The sequence below is a fragment of the Euprymna scolopes genome, chromosome 32, assembly GCF_053919585.1.
Source record: "Euprymna scolopes isolate OS-2025 chromosome 32, ASM5391958v1, whole genome shotgun sequence".
In the NCBI taxonomy this organism is placed as follows: domain Eukaryota; kingdom Metazoa; phylum Mollusca; class Cephalopoda; order Sepiida; family Sepiolidae; genus Euprymna; species Euprymna scolopes.
In genome coordinates, this window is record NC_136513.1 from 83,904,701 (window position 1) to 83,917,675 (window position 12,975).

Here is a 12,975-nt window from a genome sequence, read left to right on the forward strand (position 1 = left end):
AAGTTAACTAAAATGACTACTTTTTAACATTTATTATATGTGTTTGTGTGATGGGGGGGATACTCTCCCCACGAGGAAGAAAAAAAAAATTTTCACTTTAGAACCGACAGTTAAAAATAGAATATTTCAGAAAATTCCACTCAATGAAAAAAAGTATTTCCTTTAGTCCAAGTAAAACGAAAGGGAAAAAAACATTTCTGTTCCATTAAATATTGCATAAAGTTAGCAGCAAAAAACAAAGACAAAAAAAACGTTTCTCTTCATTTGAAAAATGTCCAAATTTGCATAAGAATAAACCGTAGACAAGTTACAATTAGAATTGTTCTCACAGTGAAATTGCATCAACAGTTTTCTCTTTTTTTTTACGGCATTAACAAAAATGCGTTTAGTGCAGTCCTTTTCAATTTAAATATAGAGACAAAAAGATTAATTTATAATTGAGTCGAATGCTTTGCCATGTGTTCGTTTTCTTTTCTTTTTTTTTTTTGTTTTTAGAACATAATTGCCAGCCGAATTCTTAGCTTGTAAATCCGAAGTTCTTTTGAAGTCAAATTCATTTCATTACTTTTCCTTTTTTGTGGAGTTAACCCGTGTGAAAGTCGAATCCGACGTCACCAGTTGTTATGGTGTTAAATGGAAATAAAACACAAGTAACACAGGACTTCTAGGAACAAACATGTATTCACAGATATTACAGGCAATACCATCCCTCAACCGTAGGGTGTTTGTACATGACCTCCTTGGCCGCATACTAATCTCTGACTCCCGGGCACCGGTACTCCTTACTAGAAGTGACATCACCAGAGGAAGTGACATCATGAGATAGTCCATTAATCCCATGGAGGGGCGTTTCCAACAGTGTATTACCATGCTATCTCATTACATCATTAACTCCACGTAACCAAGACACAAATTGGATGATCTACCTCTGTCACATATTTTGTTTTGCAAATATCATATCTCTTTCCGTTATGTCTTCGTCTCTTTTCATTATTCAAGTTCATCTCCCTCCAAAGGAAATTCCTGAAATGTAAATATTTTAAATATTTGATTGTTCTTCTTTATTTTGCATTAAGCAATTCTAACTCCCTAATCTGGAATGCAAGCCTTTCTTTGTTTTTGGTGATAGTTACAATTCAGGTCATTTTCATAGGACCAGGTAGATCATCAGAAATGTGTGTATATGCCACTTCTGATTTTGTTAGTGTCGCGCCGGTTCAATCTAACATAATTCAAACGGCTAAAAATGTTTTAAGACTTTCATTAATTCAAACGGCTAAAAATTTTTGAAGACTTTCATTAATTCAAATTTCCAAGCAAAATACTTACTGATCAGTCCATAATCGACACCTCGATCATAAAAATAAGAAAACAACATTATGTGATGTTCTTTCAGCTCATCAACCAGATCCACATTTTTCTTGATGAATCCTTGGGCAATCGAGTAACACGGATCAAATCCATTCTTCTCTTGTCGAGCACTGAGCAATTCGAAAAAAATAAAAACGAAACATAAATAGTGAGATGGTCATTTAATATGTAGACATAGATAGCATTGCATTTGATAAATCAATTTGTTATTTTCACTTGCCTTTTACTGTATAAAATTTATTTCACTTTCGTTGCTTTTTGAAAATACTTATTCCACCTAGGAATACTATTAAAATGGACATGGTTTTATGACTGACTTAGACATTCATAAAAACATTAATCTATTTGACTACTAAATGTTATATTTGTTTACAAGAAGTATTCAACTATTTGTTGCTTAATTTTTTTTTATTACATTTTCATCCCAAACAAGGTACATTGCCACTTTGATGTAGGCAGTTACTATCAGGGACCTAAGCTACAGGGGTACTATATAGGGAGTTGGGCAGCAAGATGTCGGTTCACGTTACACTTGAACTTCTGCATGTCAGTACAGTTTGGGAAGCAGGGACCCGGAAGGGAATTCCAAAGTCTAATGGTTCTGAGAAAGAAACTACTGGAGTAGAAGGCTCTCTTACATCTAGGGATCTCTACTATGAAGGGGTGGGATTTAGCTGCTTGTCAGGTTTGTCGGGGGTATTTACGTCAAGGGGGTAGAAGTGCTTGCACTTCGTCAGAGCATTCACCGTTAAAGTACTTGTAGAACAGGCAGAGGGATGCAACATTTCGTCGATGGGACAGAGGTTGAAGCTTAGATGATAGTTCAGGACCTATCAGGTTGGAGACTCTCTTTTGAACCTTGTCTAGAAGCGAGAGACTGGTAGCAGATGCAGCAGCCCAAATATGGCAACAATACTCCATACATGGGTGAATGGTGGCCTTATAGAGGTACAGGATACTTTTGTGCGTTAGTAGCTTTCTAGCATGGTAGAGAGAACCTACCTTCTTCACAGCAGTCCTGGCAATGCTCTCAATGTAATTGTTCCAACTAATGTTTCATGTGAACGTTAGGCCAAGGAGTTTAAAAGATGCACTTTTAGATAAAGAGTCTTTGGCCATTGCTATTGGTGGTAGAGAAGGTTTCTTGTAATTATTGAAGGAAACCAGTTTAATCTTGGCAGCACTGAATGTGACCATCCATTTTTGTCCCCATTCCACTACAGATTGGAGGTCATCCTCTAGTGTTTCTGCCATTTCCTTAGATATGTGTTCATTTGTTTTTCTGTCGTGTCTGTTATAGAGCGTGGTGTCATCAGCATATATACCCATCTCAGAGACAATTTTGTCAGGGAGGTCATTTATGAATATTAGGAATAATAGAGGTCCAAGCATAGACCCCTGAGGCACTCCCGCATTTATATCATATTGTTTAGATATAAGACCGTCGAGGACAACCTGGATTTTTCTATTATCTAAGAAGGATTTAATTATGTTAAGTATTCATCCAGTGATACCGTATCATCTAATTTTCCTGAGAAGACCTTCATATCATACCCTGTCAAAAGTCTTAGATATATCTAGAGCTACCGCTCTACCCTCCCCTGCTTTGTCCAGTGAATGGTACATACATTCAGAGATTACAGTTAGGATGTCTGCTGTTGAACGGGCTTGCCTAAATCCATATTGTTGGTCGATCAGAAGTTTAGCATCTGTAAGGTGATGGACTAGAGCTTGGTTTATTATGGACTCAAATATTTTGGCGAAAAGTGGGAGGAGACTAATGGAGCAATAATTAAATGAGACAGTTCTTTTGCCAGAATTCTTGAAAACTGGTACTACAGAAGCAGTTTTCCAGCAATCAGGAAAGCAAGATTCATTAAGGCATTTGTTGTAAAGTCTGGAGAGAACTGGAGCTACTTTGGCGAAGCACTTTTTTAAAAGCACAGCCGGGATGAGATCAGGTCCACATGCTTTTGAAGTGTCAAGATTTTTTATGATGACATGCACCTGAGAAGGGATGATTTTCAGATCGTCTAGTGTGGCATCAGTCTGCAAATGACAGTCAGGAAGGGGGGGGGGGGGTAGCAGAGTCCAGTGTGGAGTTTGAGGCAAACCGACTGGCAAGCATGTTGGCCTTAATTAATTGTATAGCATAATATTTGATTAACTATTTGTTGCTTCAAATTAATTGTATTGCATAATATTAGAGCAATAACTTTCTTTCACAAATTTAATTACCTGATGGTATACGTAATGCCTCCTTTTTTTATCTCTTCAGTTACACCAGGTGGAAAACAAGATGTCATTAACTTCTTTGGGTCACCTGGAAAAAGAAAAAAAACGTTTAGTACAAGTTTACTTCTGGTTTTAAATATTACTGATGGCAATATGAGTTATTTCCCTTGAATGATTATACAGGAAGTGGAAACTATTTAAGGCTAAGATGTGAAAAGTTCCAACTTTGACAATCAATCCTACAGAAACAGGGCCATATTGGTGAACTTTTCTTGGTATCCTCAGGAAGTCTACTCTTCCAGGTCTTGCGTCCTGGCTTTCAGAAGGTGCAAGTTGTCTGAGACGCCTTCACCAATAAGATTTATTTTTGCAGGACCAGAGTGCTCCCTCTCTAGGTGTCAATTTTCCCATCTTCTGACCTTGTCTTACATTCCCTTGCAGAATAAATAAGAGAGATAAATACCGTGAAGTAACAATGAATGTCTGGAAACATTAAGAATTATCTCCCCTTGTTATATAAAAAAGGGCAAACCAGAAAAAATATAACCAACCAACCCTTTTCTGGTCTCCCATTTTCAGACAAAAGTCAGAAAAAAATGAATACCCAAAAAATAAAGCCTTATCTTGAAATATTTTAAAATAATTCTTTTGTTTTGGATCAGAGCAGAAGAACCACGATCAAAAACTCCATGCAATATTCCAACGAATTTGGAAAAAGATTTCACATTGAATGGCAACAAATGTGCATATAACAAAATGTAATTCGATTTCATCCGACAAATCTTCGCTAATGAAATCATCAGCTAATCACAAACTTAACAAAAAGCAGTCGTTGGAGTACTCGATCTGAAAAATCTATCAGACGTCAGGACTTTGCTGGGGATGATCAACTTGTGTAGTTTACGAGTCACTTCAAAATATGTAACTGACAAATGAACCTTGGAATATAAGTGAATGCCCGGGCTAAAATTATCAGATCGACGCCAAATCTCGAGAGAAACATACGCACACACACACACACGCACCCAAGGAAATGCCACGCATCCCCCCTTTCTCCATCACGGTTGGCATCGTGGAGAACGAAGAATAAGATTTTGGACTGTTTTCTGGTGCAATTGAACTGAATAATTGTATATAAGTAAAAAACTTGTATTTTTCATGAATTAACTTTTAGAAGACTAGAAACCCCTGTGTTTGTTTTCTTTTGATCTGCATGAGAAGCTAATTGAATTTCAGCAAATGCTGACGTCAGGAACCGACAGCGAAGCTTGTGAAATGAGAGAATCCTGTAAAGTACTCCCAGAAGAAGACGATCAAGGCCACTGCAGTTTCGACAGGGTCAGAGGCCACATCTACTGACCTACGGCAGGAGGCTTACATATGGACACTTTTATTGATAGTACACACACAAAATTCTTTGAAGTAATTTCCTGTGGCTGCAATGCACTTGTGGTACTGTTCCAAAAAATTCATAACGAAAGCCTCTTTTGTATCGTCAGTTCCTCATGAGTGCTCACACTGACATCAAATTTTGCACTTATTGCCTTTATAGACACACTAGCGTTGCCCGGGTGTTTGTAGGTGTGTGTGGTGTTAAATAAAAAAGAACCCGGGGGGGGGGGGGCGAAGTTTGAAAATAAAATCGGCCAGCCAGAATGAGTTAGTGAAAGATGTTTGAATTTATTTAAGTAAGAACCAAATTGACAGGTGCGCGCTCGGAAGTCGTTGAGCGTTATGACGACAACGACGACGTCAATGACCAGGTTTGTTTGTTATAAGCGAAGTAAAAAAAGAAAACACCGTTAAAACTTAAGTGGGAAAAAACACAAAAAAACTAACATAAGGCAAGCGATCGATGAAAACAGGAAACGAACAAGTGAAAAATGGCTTAAATAAACCTGTTTCGAGATTAAAATTTAAAAAATCGGTGGGTACTCGGGTGTTTTGGGGTGTGTGGGTCGGGGGTGGATAAGCGATGTAAAAAAAAAACAGAAAAACGAATGTTACGTGAAAAATGGCTTAAATAACACTGGTTCAATATTTATATTTCAAAAATCGAAAAAAAAAAAGACATCTCACAACACGATTCGAATGCAAAACATTTAGATAATGAACCAATGCACTAATCGACTGACCTAACACGACGTACATGAAATTTGTTCAGTTTTTCAACTATTTAAAGTAAATCAGATCATGACGTCATCTGGCACATGCGTAGAACCGGTCGTCATCACGAGAAGACCATTTTTGTTGACCCCCCCCCTGTCGAAAATTGTCGATTTCGGGGGTGAGAAAATGAACGTTTTTGGCCAATTTTTTGATATTTTTCGAGCGAAGGATGGGGCTTTGATATAATACCAAGTTTGTGAATTTTCATCGTGTCTGTCAAAAGTTTTTAGCAGACACACAAACATACACACATACATACATACATTTTTGCTTTTATATATATATATAGACTAGGGGGGTACCCGGCGTTGCCCGGGTGTTTGTAGGTGTGTGTATGGGGGAGGTAAATAATAAGAATAAGCGAAGTAAAAAAAAAAAAACGTTGCTCGAGAGTTTAAAGATGTAAAAGAAAAAAAAAATAGTTTTGGCCGGGAGGCGGGATTGAATCCGGAAGCCTTGATGCGGAGGTGAAACAAATGCCAACCACTTAACCGTCTAGGCCAGGAGTAAGAGGAATTTATTAGAGTGTTAAAATAAGGCTTATAAAGCGAATGAAAGAGGTTTGATTGACAGATAGCCGCTAAATGAGGTCATCGCGGGAGCGTTACGAGATGACGTAGGAGTATTTTATTTAATGCGTGACAGCTTTTTGGGGTTTGTTGACTTTGTTTCAATGCGGAGCAGTTTTCGCTTCCCCAAGATGATGGTTCCCCAAGATGATGGTGGAGGAGGGAAACCGGCTCCCAAAATGAAAGGAGATTAGCAATTGTTTGATATAAGGAGTTTAGCCCCAAATTGATCAAAGCTGATTGCTTGTGGATGTTCCCGGCGCGGTGCCGAGAACACCGTGTTAGCTTTGAATTAGTTTTGCTTTTTATACAAAAAAGCCGAATCAACATGTGAGAAGCCAAAATAGCAATAATTTTGTAAAAGTCGCTGTAAGTAAATCTAGACACTACACGCGTTGCCAAGTCCTAGATATTATTATATAGGGGGTATATAAACAGTTCTAAGTGATAGTAATGACCCTAGGAGCATGTGCGAAAGAAAGCTTTGCGAAACATACACGAAATGGTCATGCACATTTTGCCTTTTATATATATAGATGATGCTCCTTATCAATGAAATTCTTTATTTGGCCAATCAACTCTCGTGTTTTGACTTCCTTACTCCTCCCACACCTTTCATCATCCCTCACAGACTCCTTGTCACTCAAAAACTGATGCTCGATTCATGCAAGATGTTCCAAAAGCAGTCTAAAGCATTCCATACGTTACTGTGCCATTTTATCCAAGACTGGAGTTCAGACAAGCAGTCGCCATGAAATTAACGATAGAGCAGAGACAAGCTAGCAATGTCTTTTTAGTGGGAAAGAGGTTGCAAGGAAAGCCAGTTTAGAACTCTATCAAGGTGGTTTGAGCGCCGGCCCAGAAATGGCAACAGTACTCCATTTTAGGACGTATGTTGCTCTTATACGGATAAAGGATGGCATAAATTGAATCTACGAAACACAAGCGTCAACACAGGAGCTCCAATTTTCTACTCTAATAGTTCCTTTTCTTTGAACCACTTGCTTTTGGAATTCCCTCCTTGCTCCAGATTTCCTCAACCTTACTAACATGCAGAAATTTGAATGTAATGTGAACAAACATCTTGTAGTCCCATGCCTCACCTATAGATATGACAGTATATTCTTTGCTTGGGGGTGAACAAAAGGAAAAAAAAACATTGGAAGAAGAAAGAGATTAAAAAAAGATGAATAGAATATGGCGACGATAACGTTATGAAGGACAATGTTTATCGATGTATTGGAAAAGTAAGAATGGTGACCGACTCTCTCTTTGACACGGTAAGTTTGGGAAAAGGAGTTGAAAATAAAAAAATATGCAAAATACTAAAGGAGTTACCAGGATATTTTTCCATCATTTCGAAACGAGCAGACATCAAACCAAGTCCCAAATAACTGCAATGAGAATAAATAAAATTAGAAAATTTTATAAATAAAAAATAAAAAAAAGCAATAGTGCTTTCTTAGAAGTAAACCTATTTTCAAAACAAAAATCAGAAAAATGTTTAAAAAAAAAAAAACTTTATTATGTGCACAGAACAAAAAGTCATATTCCAAAAATCACATAAATTGATCGAATAGTTTTTTTTTTAATTAAGAAAATTTTATGAGAAAGCAAGGAGGCATTTTGATCGATCAAGTAGTTTTTAATTTAACTAAGAAAATCAAATTTTATGATAAACTAAAACATTGCATTTGATCCGCCATATCCTCACAACTAAAGGAGAGACAACTTAATTCAAAATATCGAGATCAAAATTTACTATAATTTATTATTAACCCTTTATGACTTGGTTCAACGAATTTGTTCTGTTGTAAATAAATGACTATAATGGTATAAATAAAGTGGGAATTGATTCAAACACGCCTTGTACATATTAGTTCAGTATCTGCACAGATGCCAGATACCTCCAGATTGCAACTGTCCATTGCTTACATTCAGTATGCCGCCATCTAAAATTAACAATAAGTATTTTTTTAAATCATCTACATCACTATTTAGGTCATAAACCGTAAAAATCACTAAAAATCGTGAAAAAAAAATTTTCTATATAAAAAAATTTAATTTTCTATATAAAAAAAATAATTTTCTATATAAAAAAATAATTTTCTATACAAAAAAATTTTCTATACAAAAAAAAATAATCTTCTATACAAATGTGACCCGATGGGGACCGAGCGATGCTGAGTGACCTTGCTAGTCGACACGAATTCAGAGGAATTCGCACAGCTGAATTCTAATGATGATGATGATGATGGTTTGATGTTGTTTTAAACAGAAATGTCTATGGGATTTTTGTCAGAAAGAAAAAAACAAATGATAATTCTTTTATCTCATTGCTGTTATATATCTGTTAACAACGGAAAAGTTGTTTTTAAAATCTCTGTTGAGCGAGATGAGGAGGCGCGGATGTCTTAGCTGACAGCTTTGGGGTGAGGGTCGCCGCCGAGCGTTGTTCGACTGGGGTGACTAATCATGCCTAATTGATAATGGGTTAACACCTTAGTGCAAATGAGGTTAAAAATTGGTATAGATAAGGTCGAGAGGAGGAAATTCAAAAGAAGAAAGGAAAAAAAGGGAGTACAAATTAATAGGATAAAAGAAGAGAGGGGGAGAAAAAGAGAAAGGGAAAGAATAACTCCAAAAAGGTGGAAGGAGGAACGACTGATTTGATAAAAACATGACACTTGACTAATCAGCATCTTCTTTTCACTCTGGCAGCTGATCCCTTCCCATGGACTGACAGTAGATGAAGAACAAAGAACTTGGTAAAGGAAAGAAAAGTGCCAGCCCCCTAAGTTGCATAACTAGGCCAGTGTGTGACTATTATTTGTAAAGTCGAAGACAATAATCAGTTCTATGTTAAGAAAAAACAATTAAGTTTTAACTATCCTTTCTTTAATTGGAAACGCCGTTGTGAATACAATATATTTCTCCGATAGCCCAGGTGACGTTTGGAAGCTGATTTGAAAGCGGAACCAGAGAGTAACCGATGACGATGACAAAGACGAAGACGAATTCGACCACTAGACGAAAACACGGGTGACGCCACAGGTATCGGCTACAGGTGTATCTCAACCACGAGCCTATGCACCTTAACTACCCTGGAGGGGTTACACAAAAAATATTTTTCTATATAAAAAAAATAACTTTCTATATAAAAAAACATACTTGATCAATTTACATGATTTTTGGAATATCACATTTTCATTTGATGATGGATACATACATCATAAAGATTTTCCTGCAATTTAGCTTTTTTAAACAGATTTAATTCTAAATTAGCACGCAAACAATTAGTCTGACCATAAATTGCAAGGCATACACATGTAAGCAACCTTCACGCCACTACACTGAGAAAGCCCATGACATAACTTTACACAACCAACTTAACCATTCCAATTAAAAGCAATTAAAGAAAATTATTCTATCAAAAACCTGCATATGTATCAGTAAAAAGCTATAACTATCAATAGAATAGGGGAAAAAATCAGCCTTACCTTTCAAGGGTTCATACATATTTCAATGTCAATTTTCAAGGACTTTTCAAGATTTTGCAAAGTTTTCAAGATCTTCTCCAGACAAAATTCAAGTTTTCAATACAAAATTTGATATATAAACAATGATGTAATAAACTAAAAAAGTTAATTTCCATTTACAGACAAAACAATATGTCCGTCGACAATCATATTTACATTCCCTGACCCACTTCTATTTGGCCAACTAAGCGTGATTAAATGTTATTTTCCCCATTGTAGACTGGTGTATGCTGAGTTCATTTTAATTTTAAATTTTGAAATTGCATGATTGATATAATCATAAAATTACCCGATGTTATTATATGGAAAATATCAGATAGTTTTGTGACAAAGAGACGTAACTCTTGTATCCACAAAAATACAATGTAATTTCAGAACAATGAATTTTGATTTTTTTTTTTCAATATTTATAGAAATATCCACAAAAAATACAATGTAATTTCAGAACAATGAATTTTGATTTTTTTTTTTTCAATATTTATAGAAATATCCATAAAAAATACAATGTAATTTCAGAACAATGAATTTTGAATTTTTTTTTTTCAATATTTATAGAAATATCCACAAAAAATACAATGTAATTTCAGAACAATGAATTTTGATTTTTTTTTTTTCAATATTTATAGAAATATCCATAAAAAATACAATGTAATTTCAGAACAATGAATTTTGAATTTTTTTTTTTCAATATTTATAGAAATATCCATAAAAAATACAATGTAATTTCAGAACAATGAATTTTGAATTTTTTTTTTTTTTCAATATTTATAGAAATATCCACAAAAAATACAATGTAATTTCAGAACAATGAATTTTGATTTTTTTTTTCAATATTTATAGAAATATCCATAAAAAATACAATGTAATTTCAGAACAATGAATTTTGAATTTTTTTTTTTTTTCAATATTTATAGAAATATCCACAAAAAATACAATGTAATTTCAGAACAATGAATTTTGAATTTTTTTTTTTCAATATTTATAGAAATATCCATAAAAAATACAATGTAATTTCAGAACAATGAATTTTGAATTTTTTTTTTTCAATATTTATAGAAATATCCATAAAAAATACAATGTAATTTCAGAACAATGAATTTTGAATTTTTTTTTTTTTTCAATATTTATAGAAATATCCACAAAAAATACAATGTAATTTCAGAACAATGAATTTTGATTTTTTTTTTCAATATTTATAGAAATATCCACAAAAAATACAATGTAATTTCAGAACAATGAATTTTGATTTTTTTTTTCAATATTTATAGAAATATCCACAAAAAATACAATGCAATTTCAGAACAATGAATTTTGAATTTTTTTTTTCAATATTTATAGAAATATCCACAAAAAATACAATGTAATTTCAGAACAATGAATTTTGATTTTTTTTTTCAATATTTACAGAACTGTATTTTTATTAATGCTTCAAATAATTTAATAGTATTTATTACGGTTTTATTTTTAATATTGAACCACAAATGGGGATAAGAAATACGATTTTTAAGGACTTTTAAAGACATTTTCAAGACACTTTCCATATTTTCAAGGATTTTTCACGGTAATAATAGAAATAAGGCCTTTTCTCTCTCTTTTTTTGTCTCTCATCCCCCTCCTGTCCCTCCTTACATTACATTAGATCAAGGATCACCAAACTAAAGCCCGTGGGCCAGATTTGGCCATTGACGTCAGCTAATTTGATACTTGAATTTGCTTGATAAAACATATGGAACACAAAACTTTATGGTAAAATTTCAATTTAAAATTATGTTTAGAAAATTACATTTTTATGCTTCTGATTGCTTTGTCCTTTAAATTAGGCATTTCATTTCTTCCAGCTCTCCCCTACATTTGGAGGGCCGTAGCTTAACCAATAACCCCTAAATCCTCTGCTTTTCTTGTGTTTCAATAAGATTTTGATTACGTTTCTAATTCAATGTCTTTTTAATTTTCACATTCCATTTTCTTCACCCTTCATTATGGCTGATAAAAAAGGTTTCAGAAATCTCATTAACCTTTTTTGCTTGTTAGTTCGTAAAATTCGGACATTGTTGCTGTTGTCATTTTCTTTGATAACTTTTTAATAAATAAACATTTAGGTGGCTTTTGTTTTTGTTCATTGCGCGTGCACCACCCATGACTAACATGGAATGCTAAACTTAGTTTTTCATCTTTTTTTTCCAGACTTTTTCGCTCTGGCTTGCAACAGAATGATTATGCAGCCCACATGCGTCATTCTTTAAGTTATCTGGCCTGCAGTAAAAAAAAAGTTTGGTAACTGCTGCATTAGATAAACAAGATCAAAACCTTAATAATCTTTAATCTTATAAATAGAAAACTATACTTATCAATAGAATAGGGAAAAAAATCACCTCCTACCCTTCCTTCTCTCTCTCTCTCTCTTCCTCTCTCTTCTCTCTCTCTCTCATATCCTATCCTCCTCCTGTCCCTCTCTACATTAGATAAACAAGATCAAAACATTAATAATCTTTAATCTTATAAATAGGAAACTATATTACCAATAGAATAGGGAAAAAATCACCTCCTACCCTTCCTTCTCTCTCTCTCTCTCTCTCTCTCTCTCTCTCTATCTCTCTCCCATATCCTATCCTCCTCCTGTCCCTCTCTACATTACATTCGATAAACAAGATCAAAACATTAATAATCTTTAATCTTATAAATAGAAAACTATACTTACCAATAGAATAGGGAAAAAATCACCTCCTACCCTTCCTTCTCTCTCTCTCTCTCATATCCTATCCTCCTCCTGTCCCTCTCTACATTACATTCGATGAACAAGATCAAAACATTAATAATCTTTAATCTTATAAATAGAAAACTATACTTATCAATAGAATAGGGAAAAAATCACCTCCTACCCTTCCTTCTCTCTCTCTCTCTCTCTCTCTCTCTCTCCCATATCCTATCCTCCTCCTGTTCCTCTCTACATTACATTCGATAAACAAGATCAAAACATTAATAATCTTTAATCTTATAAATAGAAAACTATACTTACCAATAGAATAGGGGAAAAATCACCTCCTACCCTTCCTTCTCTCTCTCTCTCTCTCATATCCTATCCTCCTCCTGTC

General features: G+C 34.5%; 1 protein-coding gene across 4 annotated transcripts in view; it reads right to left on the reverse strand.

Annotated features, from left to right (window-relative positions):
- The window catches only part of LOC145256456 (ectonucleoside triphosphate diphosphohydrolase 5-like), a 110,832-nt gene that overhangs the window by 15,743 nt on the left and 82,114 nt on the right, over nucleotides 1-12,975 (reverse strand). For all 4 annotated transcript variants that reach the window (XR_013863993.1, XR_013863994.1, XM_080115382.1 and 1 more), the window contains exons 9-11: nucleotides 7,683-7,738; nucleotides 3,610-3,694; nucleotides 1,330-1,481 (exon numbers count right to left, since the gene is read on the reverse strand). Coding sequence is in view for 2 of the 4 variants with exons in the window: in XM_080115382.1 (XP_079971508.1) it covers nucleotides 1,330-1,481; nucleotides 3,610-3,694; nucleotides 7,683-7,738 (293 nt within the window). In the remaining 2 variants the exon portion in view is untranslated. The remainder of the gene's footprint in view (nucleotides 1-1,329; nucleotides 1,482-3,609; nucleotides 3,695-7,682; nucleotides 7,739-12,975) is intronic.